The sequence below is a fragment of the Desmodus rotundus genome, chromosome 12, assembly GCF_022682495.2.
Source record: "Desmodus rotundus isolate HL8 chromosome 12, HLdesRot8A.1, whole genome shotgun sequence".
NCBI classification, from domain to species: Eukaryota; Metazoa; Chordata; class Mammalia; order Chiroptera; family Phyllostomidae; genus Desmodus; species Desmodus rotundus.
The window spans coordinates 98,489,998-98,502,388 of record NC_071398.1 but is presented as its reverse complement, the minus strand read 5'-3'; the positions used below and the strand labels follow the sequence as shown (position 1 = coordinate 98,502,388).

General features: G+C 45.4%; 1 protein-coding gene across 2 annotated transcripts in view; it reads right to left on the bottom strand.

The window, feature by feature from the left end:
• NME7 (NME/NM23 family member 7) overlaps positions 1–12,391 on the bottom strand; it is a 98,048-nt gene that overhangs the window by 71,152 nt on the left and 14,505 nt on the right. The window contains exons 2-5 of one of the 2 annotated variants that reach the window (XM_053916041.1): positions 4,948–5,055; positions 4,111–4,277; positions 3,189–3,299; positions 559–609 (exon numbers count right to left, since the gene is read on the bottom strand). In XM_053916041.1, coding sequence (XP_053772016.1) covers positions 559–609; positions 3,189–3,299; positions 4,111–4,277; positions 4,948–5,055 — 437 coding nt within the window. The remainder of the gene's footprint in view (positions 1–558; positions 610–3,188; positions 3,300–4,110; positions 4,278–4,947; positions 5,056–12,391) is intronic. The other variant, XM_053916042.1, reaches the window with a different exon arrangement.

Sequence of the window (12,391 nt, the reverse complement as noted above, 5' to 3'; positions counted from 1 at the left end):
GATTAGAAACGTAAGCACTCCTTTGTCAACAGTAATATGACATGCACAAGGGCAGTTAAATTTAAAAACCACCCAAATGTTTAGAACATAGATTCAGTTTCTAAGACATACCTTCTACTATATTTCAAGGAACAAAATGTATATCACATTATTTAAAATATACAGGTTCAATGAACATTGATTTATATACATGAGAATGCTAAAAGTAAAAGCTTTAAAGTATAGCAAAAATAAATATTCAACATGAAATATAATAACCACTCCACTTTAAATCTACTGAAGTCTAAAAAGAAAGCTCTGCTCCCTATAATTTAAAATCATCCTATTTGCTTCTGATTATACTTTTAAGATATTTAATGACGAGGTAAGGATTCTTATCTAATAAAAGGACAGCCAAACAGATTCTTAGAAAAAACTTCTCTGCAGTTGCAAGATGTTGCTGTGGTCCTTTTGACAGATTTTTCTCATGCACCAAAATTTTTAATTGTAAAATCACGACTCTCTGGTCTCCTAAGATTTTCTTCATTATACCCCATTAGCTCCCAATTCAGTACCTACTTTAAGAAGGGCCTTGACTGATGGTCTATATGAAAATCTGATGCTTCTTTCCTATAAAGTTATCAAAATGACAGTAGTTAACAATCACATAAGAAAATTACTTTAGTTTGCATTAATAAAATGAGAATGAAATCCTCTACTTGATCTATATTTGAATTAATGATTTTTTTTTACCAAATATTATGCTCAACTCTCTCCTCTTTTTCAATTTTTTTTGCTAATGCCCTTTCTACTACCAACTTTAGAAAATAAAATTCCGGAGGGCAAGGGGAAGAATTCACAAAAGTGAGATGAACACATTGCATTACAGCCTGAAACGAAGCGAAACCGCAGGCCTGAAACTCGCGGTGGAGCGCGTCAGGAGAGGCAGCAGCAAGACCACAAAATGACCAGCTCTGCTTCTTCAACGCAGCTCAACTACTCAGAGAGAAAAACTGTAATCTTTAGCATCAGTTAAAAAATCTTAACAAACTACCGAAACTGCTTCGCTGTTCTCTTCTCACTGGCCCCACAGCCATCTCCGTTCAAAATTTAAAAACCGAAACCGGGATGAGAGGACATGAATTTTTCCATCATTCTTCTCTGGTTCCACCTTTAAAAGTTTAGATGGCAAGAGATACTAAGAAGTGCATCACCATTTAGAGAAGTTTTGCTGTTGTTTTTATAAAGAAATGCACCATTCGCTCACAAAGATCTAACCATTTATCCTTTCATGAAATATTATCTTGGTGCCTACCTTAACTACTGAGTTGATCCAAGAACCAGAACTACAAAGTCAGATGAAACTCAGCGACTGCCTTTAGGATACTACAATAACGGGGGAACTGACCTCGGAGCAGGAAAGACTTAAGCATTGGGAGGCGCTACACGTGGGACTCTGGTGCTGTGAACACGCCTTACTGCACATGCCAAGAACACAAGGCCCTGGCTGCTCTGTTCCCGCCACTCCTCAGAGTTATGCTGATGGTGGTGAACATGGAGAGATGAGGTCATGTCTCTCTCTGGGACAAAGAGCAGGCTTGTTTACTGCTTGCTAATGAAACAGTGCGTAGCCCAAGTTCAGTGCTCCTCAGCTGGGATGCAATCGATTGTAAGCGCAACATCCACCCATATGCCCTTATTTCCAGGGGACATGAAGAGGCCAGGGGAACCACGTGCTGCGTGCTGTGCCACAAGAGTTCTGCCAGCATCCCTGAAAGAGTCACAGTCTAGCTCATTAGCTTTTAAGTTGGGTAAAGCCCAAGACTCTACAGTAATGGCAACAGAGATGCATGAGGAGGTATAAACAATTAAAGACACAGTTTTCTTGAGCATCTCTAGCAGGGAAGTTTGAAGCCAAATTATCAGGCAGTGAAAGTGTAGGGACGTAAAAAATGCTCCATCTCACTAAAACAACTCAAAGTTATCTCGCCAGAATTCAGTTCCACAGCCTGCTTTAAGAGCAAGCATTCTCAATACATACAGAAATGGGGCAAATTTAACCACTTATAAAGGTCGTGGCCTTGGGCTCCACTAAATAATCATGGCATCACTAGTACCCCCACCACTTGTACTACTGACAGTGAACAACGAGACACACTCACTATGAGCCAGGCATCTCAAAGCATCGTACATACATTAAACCCCCATCACCTTCACCTCACGACTGTCTGCCCAGGCGCCGTGCTAACCAGCCTTTGCCGGGGAAGAAACTGAAGCACAGAGGTGAACTGTTCACAGTCACACGCCTAGTAAGGGGCACGGTTACAAGCAAACTAGCTCTAGACTCTGTGTTTTGAAATATAAGCCTCCTGCTTTCCCAGAAAATATAAAACTGGGAGATCTCACAGAGGGGAAAAATACAAATTAAGTGTGTGTCATTGTTGGGGTTACACGGAGGGGGTTCTGTTAAGGTTTCCAGGGATCAGACTTGTCAAAGCGACGTCAGCTGTCCACAGCAACCCATGCCCCAGTGCTCAGGAGAGATAAGGGCAGCTGCTCTGTGCACTAGAGGTCCAGGGGCAGCAGTGAGAAGACGCCTGACCACAAACAAACAAAACACTAGCGCGGTGACAGAAGCCGGAGCCAGCTCCACCTCACTGCCACAGTAAGGTCCCTACTACAGGCAAGTCTGGTTTCCACTGAGTAACTTAGAAAATACCTGGTAAGATAGGACGGATGCGTTCCAGAGCAGTAAACAGGTGTGTTTCCCAATTACATGTAGCGGGAGGAGCTAAGTCCAGACAGTTCCAAATGCATCACTTTTGAAAAGCTCAACAATAACACTCGCATGTCACATGGAAATGATGCAACATTTGTTTCTTCTTCTACCACTTTTATATAGAGTTACCCTGATACACTAAGAGATTTCAATGATCACACATTGGAGTTATAAATTAAGCAGATGGGGTGATAGGAGATAACACGCAGGGAATGGGGCATGCACGATCTGACAGCTAATTGGTCAGAGTTCAATTACTGATTACCAATTGCCTTACATTCTCCCATTCTGATTAGATTAATATTCTGTTTTTTGTCTATTTTTTTTGCCTTTTTAAATTTTAAACAATGGCATGAATGATAAAAGATGATTCTTTTTTTTTTAAAAAAGGGACTCAGACTTGCACAACTGAAAATTAACAATAAACTACCTGGAGAGCTGCATCATTTTTAGTTTGGTGATAGTGAATCCAGCTTTGTTTATTATTTCAATTATTTCTCCAGCCTTTGAAATTGCATCTGGTTTAATCAGGGCCAATGTTCTGAAAAGAAGTAAAGAATAAGTTTGAAAATAAAAATAGCTCAGCAGATTTTACTTTCAATTCCTAAGCACTGTTTCATTCCCTTAGTCATCCTGTGTCATCAAACACCACAATAAATTATAAGGAGACGTGTACTGAAGGTCTCTTAAAAACTTCTACCAACTACGTTAACTACATATTCTCCCCAAGAAAATCAAAATAAGGTACCCAATCTAACAATAATAATAAAGCTTAGGGAAAAATATGTTAAAATTGTCATTTTAATATTCCAGAATTAGGAAACACCTATACATCAACTAACAACAACAACAACAAAAGCAGCAAAGCAGTAAAATGGTAAAAATATGTACAAAAACACCAATAACAACATAAATAAACGTACACGTACTAATCTTACCAATGAAAGTCTAGAGCTTAAAGTACTACTTTTTTCCCCATAAACCATATTTATCCCCCATGCCAAGACTTTTTCTACTCAAATAGCCTCAGTTTCCACTTAGATGCATGTTACTATGACTGCTGAGAGGGTATAAAAAGCTTGTATTTTTGAAATCACTGCCTAAGACTTCACTACTGTGGAAGCCAAGAGAAGAGCAAGTCACAGAATCTGGTCCACGAAATTCTAAACATCTCCTAACACTGAATTGGGTCACTGAAAAATATCCAAAGATAGAAACAAAAAAATTAGAATTTGGTAGCAGGACATAACGTTTTCAGAATTAAAAAAAAATATATATATATATATGTGTATACACACACACACACACACACACACACACACACACACACACATATATGATTGTTTTCTTACTTTTCTTTCCTGCTGCCCAACTGGCGGGCTGTATACTGATCCCCGTAATCAATTAGCACCAGTTGTCGAGAAAAGATGTTCACTTTGTTGCCTATGAATAAATCTTCCAAGTGGAGACCCTCATATTTGGTCCGCTTCAGAAAGGTGCGGTGGTTCTTCACGTCGTGCTAGAACCAAAGGCAGCACTACAATGAACACACAGTCACAGGCAGGGCATGTTAATCTTATCACGAACTACAAAAAGTTCTTAATTCTGCTTTATTAAAAGATAGGTTACATGTTGTTTCGTTTTGGCTGTAAATGCAAATCATAGTTTCCTTTATAACTTCTATATTTCCTAGGCTACTCCAGTAATAACATAAAAAAATTCTTACAAATTTGATACTTCTTAGAATTCCTGAATGTAAAGATTTGTTTACTGCCAAATCATTTCAGCAAATTAGCCCCTCTGAAATCCCAGAGGCATGCCGAATTCTGCTTTCCTGCCTCCACAAAGCCCCGGGACCAAAGAGATGCACCCATAAAACGGGTCTCCAATGAAGGGACACAGGAATGAGCAGGGCCTCAGCTCAGTCCTCCTCAGTGCGGCTTTGTGAGGAGCTAACAGCTTTCGGTAATGGTGACGTATTTATGACTAGGGTAATCTTTATCTATAACTGCGTACCGACTACCGCTTAGTCCAAAACTTGAATGACCCCACTTCAGTTAAAGAACTCCCGTTAAAACAGTATATGTGTAAAAATATTTTTAAACACGTATCTAAAGTGCAGCCCAACTCCTCTCTCTGTCCCAGGTTCACTCCCTCGCCAACTGTCACGCAAAGAAAGGCCCGTTTACCATCTCCACAGATCCGTCCCCTGGGTAATACAGAAGCTCATAACGTCGAAAAAGTGAAGCGTTTGGGTCAAACCACTCTGCAATGAAGACGAATCTTTCACTGTGATTCTGCAAGAGAAAGAAGGATTTTTAACACTAACGTGAAGTATGAGCACTCTTGTAGAAATCATACAAATTGAAAGCTAGATTTACCAAATAGGTACAACGAACCATCTGTTACACTTACCAGATTGAATTCCTCTCCTTTTCTAAAGATATCAGTTGTCAACCTACTCTGACAAGTATGTCCTGCAAATTTCTTATTAAATGCCCTTCGATATCGCAAACGTGACTTAAGAACTCTTCAATACTGCCAGTCCTCCTGAGTAAGGTCACCACTTCCTGGGACGCGAGCTCCGCATCTGACTAGATACCAGCTCGTCCTGCCGAAAGCAAGTTCACACGTCGACGGACCTTCGACAAAGCGCCTTGGAAAAATGTCTGGGTGGCCAGCTCTCCACTACACACACTTTCACCTTTCCTAAATTTAAGCATCTAACAGAATTAGCGTAATTCTGTTGTCATTAAAACCACAGTAAACACCCTTTCTCTCCTTAGTAACTTCGCAGGATGGTGTCTTTTCACAGAACTCGTAGGAGAATGGGTAAGTCTAGGTCCCCTGAGAGGCAGACGAGATGCCGAGACAGGAGCAAGCATGGACAATTCCATTCCTGCAAGAGAAATTCTGCGAGGGGAATCCCTGCCCAGCCAAGGGGCGGAGCCGGGGAAGCTGACAGGCCTCGGCACTTACAAGTGGGACCCCAATGAAAGACAGAGGACAGGTGGCTGGGGGTGGGGGGGCCCTCCTGGGCTGCTGTGCCTTTGGAGGCAGGCTCAGTGGGATCACGCATGGACAGTGCTCCAGCCCTCAGCCCTTGAGGGGTCCCCGACTCCCGGGCAGCCCTGCTCCTCTGAGGCCATGGCTGGGAGCCGCAGCGGGAGGTGTGCCCTGCACCCCACCTGCAAGAGCAGCCCTGGGCTTCAGAGCACGGGAGCAGGGCCCTTGGTCATTGCGGTTACCTGTCGTTGGAGATGTGTGAGGTGCATTCTGACAGCTAACACAGAGGAGAAAATGAGAAAAATAAGTCAAAGTGTGGCCCCCTCATTAGGCAGATTAAGGAGGATTTCCCATCACATATATTATTAAATATATCTTAGCCCCCCGAAGTCCTTCATTATAATAGCAAAAAGAAGATGGAGGGGAAAAGGAATCTAGGAGTCTTGCTGCTAATTCTGGATTATTTTCTGGTTAGGGTGTATGGAGGCTAATAATTCACTTATAAATTCTTCTAGTAGAGGTTGTATGCCTAATTGTGTCTATGATTATACTCAAATTATAAGGTAGGTAGTTTTTTTAAAAAACTTAATTTTTTTAGAGAGGGGGAAGGGAGGGAGAAAGAGAGTGAGAGAAACATCAGTGTGAGGTAGCCTCTAGCACACCCCCTACTGGGGACCTGGCCCACAACCCAGGCTTGTGCCCTGACTGGGAATTGAACCAGTGACCCTTTGGTTTGCAAGCAGGTGCTCAGTCCACTGGGCTACACCAGCCAGGGCCAGTTTTTAACACACTATTTTATTTTTCCCACAATCATCCATAAAAGACATGCTTAAACAACGCTTATTAGTCAAGACAAAGTAAAAGTAAAATATGAAACATACGATACCATTTGTAAGAGCTTTTTCTCATTCTTTTTTTCTTATTGATTCTTATGAATATAGCTTTTTTTAAGCTTAGGTTTCACTGTGTTTTCTAGTATAGTACTCCCCTTTTAATATAAAATTTGAATATTGGTAATTATTAAATTTTTCACCATCTCTATCAAAATATCCATTCACTCAAAGGTTTGCTCAAACTATTGCCTTCACTACAATAAACACGTAATATTCCAAAGCGGAAGCAACGAGGCACTTTGTAACCAAAGGTCAAAGGGCAGGGTCGTTAGGCAGATGGAAAACCCAGGAACCATGGCACTTCACATGTCCCGGCAGCCTAACCACAAAACTGACCCTTACCCGCTAACTCTGAGGCAGGGGGTCAAATTTTGCACAAACACACTATCCAGAAACAGTTTCAATACAAAGAAAATAAACTACTGTTTCTAAACACACTGATGGAAACGCACTACACTGATTTTGTAACCTGCAAAAGATGAAAACCTTTGGAAAACACTCTATTTCCACCCACGCACCCCTTTCCTCTGAGGCCCACCACCCTCCAAATACTTCCCTATTGGAGCCAAGCAACTCAGTCACTGAAATAAATGCTGAATTTATTTGCATTGTATCTCCAAAGAGCTGGAGGACAGTGTTTCTGAGGGACGTTTTAGTTCACAGTGGTGGCTGACCCACCCTCCCGCACACAGAGCAGTGGCTGGGGGTGGGGAGGGGAAGTCACTGCTCTGTAGGTCATGAGCAGACAGATGGACATGTGAGCTCTTCGATCACATCCACATGGTTGTGAGGATGCAGCCCGCGGTGCTCCAGGGCCAGGACTGCGCGGACCCAAGAGTCACACTGCTTTAAATTCTCATTTGGAAAAAAAAAAAAAAAAGGAAGTGAAAAAGAAGCACAACTTCTGAAATTACTGCAGTTAAGCAGAGCACAAAGAGCCCACCCCGCCCCTCACCGGGATGTAGCGATGTCCTCTAGCCGGCAAGGGCCACCACTCCCACAGCACAGGGTGAGAGCTACACACCGAGCTTCAGGTGGACATTGTTTGACTATTTACTTGTATTTTTGGACACTTGGAAGTTTTATCATTGCCACCAATCAATGAAGTACTTGGTGACTTAAAAAAAATCAGATGTGCTGGGACTGCGTTGGCGTTCGAGCCATTACATTTTCCCACTCCTGTCTCCGCGCTTCCAACGGCCTCCCGCCACTCGGGCGTCTTCTGCCAGTCAGCACAAGTTTAGCAAAGTACTCTCCCCACTGTTTAAACGAACGACACCACAGGCTGTAAGGGACAGGTACACTTTGGCAAAAGTGCGAACCCCCTAGTTCTCCCCAGGCCTGGACGGCAGGGAGCGACCCCCGGCCCCGGGCCATCTGTGCAAAGGGGGGCCCGCAGCCCCAGCGATGTAACACTGCCCACACCATCCACCTTACTCCACCCACCGCCTCAGCCTCTCCACTCCGCTTCCTCATCCCAAAGGGTTTAAGTCCGACACAAAATAAAACGCCTTTAATCGAATCCTCTGTGCACTGAGCAAAAGCTATTTTTTTTTTAAGGAGAAGAAAATCTTTATCACACAAATTTGCCAAAATGAAAGCCCACCCCCTCAGGAAATGGCGGGCCGTCTAAGCAGCTACGCTTTCACAGGCTTTGCCTGTGCCAGGTGAGGCGGCTTGCCACTCCCTCGCAAGGATGGGCCCGACGGGGCCAAGTGCACGCCGCTGTCTGAGGAAGAACTGGCGGGCTCCTTCTGGGCTACGAGCGCAGGTGAGTACCGGCCGACTCCCGAATGACTGTGAGTCGTGTCTGGTCTCTCTGGGTTTTCCAGGAACAAAACAACACAGGACCACATTTCAGTTCTGAACGCTGCTGAAATAACCCTTCAAACACTCTGCAGACCTGCATCAATCCTGTGTACCACATACCTTGTGATCCGCGGGACTTCTGCTAAACTTTTGAGTGCCTGCTCTCAGTTCCTTCAAAATCTTCACGTACATTCTATTCTTGTCAAAACACCATTCAAATTCCACCTACTCGAGAAAATCCTCCATGAGCCTCCTGGAAGACAGACACCTCTCGGCAGTCTGAAGACGTCTGGCACTTCATCTGAGCCTTCCGAAGCACATTTGTGGTTGTTTAGATACATGTTGTATCTTTCCACTACAATGTAACCTCCCGAGGACAGAGTTGAAGCGATCATTCATTTTTATGTTCCCCACAGAGCCTACCCAGAGTCTGCCACAAATCGGCACCAGTCAACACTACAATCTTAGACTCGCATAAGAACCAATTCTTCTGGCTTGCAGGCGTGTGCTCAATCCACTGAGCTACACCGGCCAGGGCGAGGGAACCAATCCTTGTTGGAAGCTGTGGGCGCGACACTTAGGACAGCATGTACGAGCCGGTTTTACCTTTTGTTGCAAGATTACAAAGCATCTCACTGTTTATGTATTTCTATATTTTAGCACTTTACAGTTTTATAAAAACTTTGCTTTGTTTATCTACTGATTAAGGTGATTAGCCATCGCTTGTCATGATCATATTTACAAGTTTCTTAAGGTACATCAGTCAAAACATATATATTTGCATTCAGACAAGCATAAGTTGAGTCAGTCAATGAACAAACAACGTAGTCCTTTCTAAGCTCCTACCTGGCCCATCCCCTCCAGGTGGTACCCACCCTCTACATCCGTGGTGGGGGAGGGGAAGAGACATGCACCACAGGGCACTCGCTACCCCTTACCCTGTTTTTAGTAACGTAACAGGAGGTCTCTAAACCATGCTGACCGTGTGGGCTCCTTTCCCCTGGGGTGACCTTCAGCAGGCTCTGCACAGACTGAACTGATAGGGGACAGAAGCAGCGCCCTTCCAGGCCCGGCCCTAGGTCCTGGGCAGGAGGAAGGAGCACACGCAGAGGTCAAGATAACAATCCTGCCCCTCAGGTCCTTGGCAACCATCCTAAGTGGACAGATAAAGACCAAAACGCATGAAACGGCAGCAAAAATGCAACACGGAAACGCTCCAGACAGACTGCGAGCCACGAAACTGCAGGCATCTGAAGAAGAGTGACTCCCACGGGCACCAGGACAAAAGCCACGCAAGGGCAGAGCCGGGGGCAGGCGCAGGTGCCCTGTGAGCCAGAGAAGACAGTGTTCTCAAGAGGACATTGCCAGCTTGGTAAGAGATACGCTCACATTTTAAACACAAAATGAAAATAGTGAGTCGCTGAGCTGGTGGACATTCCGAGTGGAGAAATACGATCAGCATGTTACTAATGTTTAAGTAACATTCCTCTTAATAGCAACCCGAGTGCCCATTAATGGAGGAAATGAATAAACCAAATGGGGTATACACACACAATGCAGCATCATTCCGCCTTAAAAAGGAAGGAGATTCTGGCACCTGCTACCACGGGGGTGAACCTTGAGGACATTTTTTGCCACATAAAATAAGCCAGGCACAAAACGATACATACTGCATAATTCCACTTACACGAGGGAGGCCGCTGCAGAGGTCAGAAGCACAGACACAGAAAGTATACTGGTGGTTGCCAGGGCCTGGGGAGAAGGAAGTGGGAGTTCTGTTTACTGGTGATAGAGACTCCGGGTTTCAAGACTCGAGGGCCGTAGGTGTGGAGGGCGGGGACGGGGGCACAACCACGGGAGTGCACTCACTGCCACTGGGCTGCACGCTCACGGACGTAAAGATGACATGTTTCATGCTGTGCCTGTACTGCAACGAAAACAGTGGGCAGGAAGAGAGACCACAGACGACGAGACACTCGGCTCCTGCCCGACCTACTCACTCGCCAGATAGCGATCGGCCGTGTACCTGGGGCCCAGCTCTGCGGTACATTCTGTAAATTCCGAGGAACAATCCCCGACTTGAAGGAGGTCGGCCACATAAAACCCAAGTGTGCAAACAAATCGCGGCAGGTCGATATTGCGAGAACAACACAGTGACGAGTGAAGAGCCAGGGCCTTCTGTCAGGCGCCTGCTGTGTGCTACGCATGGGGCTCTGAACCTCACACGTGTTTCCCACACGGCACGGTGAGGGAGACGGTAGCGTGACCTCCCCTTGAAAGATGATGAAGCTACAGCTCAGGTTAGTTTAAAAAAAGTAAGTGTCCAAAGTGACACAGCTTATGAAGAGGTGACCCAGACGTGTGATTCCAGGCCCCGCACTCCAAACCATTCTCCCAAGACTGGTGAGAAGGGACTCTGGGAGGCACGTGCTGCTCTGTTCGCAGGGTCTCCTGAACCCCAAATGAAGCCCTTTCTACCCAATTTCCTGTTAGAACAGAGCTTCGGAGGCAACACAACCGCGGTGAAAACCAGGCCACACCCGTCAGACTTGGAATTCTGTCCACGCGTTGAAAATGTCTATTACACTCTAGGATGCTACATTTCAGGAAAAATTCCTTCACAGCAGGCAACGAAACATTTTGTCCATGCAAAAGTGCTCCCTTGCTGAAGTTACAGGGAAATGGACTCATGTGCCACATCACAGAGAACAGTCTTGAACCAACCAGAAACCTGATTTTCAGAATTTGCACCAGGAGGAGCTGTTAGTTGACTCTAGCGTTCTGGAAGAAGCTACACAGACAGAGGATGAAGCCGACAGTTCCCCCGGCCTCTCGGGCCTCACCAGGCCTCCTCTGTGCACGCACAGCCACCCAGAGTGACACCTCGACAGAGACCCACAGAACCTGAGAGCGAGACCCTGCCACGGCGAGCCAGCGGCTCCCAGGGAGGGTCAGTGAAAGGTGGCTTCCCTGGAACAAACTCCGTGTCACCTCCAACGTCCTGAGGACACGGTGGCTCATTGAAGATTTCTTACCTGACACAGTAGGTAAATAAATACGCAGAGCCATTCCCAGTGCTTTGCTTCGATGCGCAGCGGTAGTACATGGAAACGAGAAGACAACCACCAAAAGGTTTGTACTTCCCCGTTACCACGGACCAGACTTCACGCGTTAACTCGCTTTGCATCAAACCTTTACCAAATGGTCTTCCTCCAGGGCTCCTTTCAAGGATCAAGGATTTCTCATGCATCGGATTGCGTCAAATGTTGACTCTGGTGTGGCCGCAAGTGATCTCAAGCCTGTCAGATTGTTCTCAGAGGGCTATTGCTCCCTCGTGAACCCCCTTGAAAGGCAAGCAGAAGGGGAGCTGGAGGGAAAAGGGGCTTCATGTGGAGTTCTAGCTTAGCGTCTCTCACTCACAAAGTCCGACAGACATGTTATATCCAGAGGAAAGGCAGGGCAATTACTAAACTCAGTTCATTACCCCACTGCACTTAAATTCTTTAAGAACCAAGTAAAACTGTTGCAATCACTTTTCTCTTTTTAAAAAAGTACAGTTTTAAAGCCAAAAGTCTTCTCTTTTGTGAAAACATGATGCTCAATGTGGAGCCCACACACTTCCAAGATGGTATTTTCTCTTTCAAAAGTCACTTGAGATAACAGTGCAGGCACTGAAGGCATCGCCGAGGGGCTTTCCCAGAACACTGGTCGGTGCTGCAGGAACTGGAACACGGAGGGTAAGAAGTGCCGGGACAGAGCCCTCTCCCCAGTCCGGGTGGAGTGATTTCAGGGCCACACCTCCCGCTTCAGGGAGGAGAGGGCCCCTGAAACCTCTTCCAGCTCGGGCTGAGAGTCCTGGAGGAGCCTTCCTCTCAGACTTCTGCCGCTGTGTTTACGACCGTAAACTTAAACCCGCATGTTACCA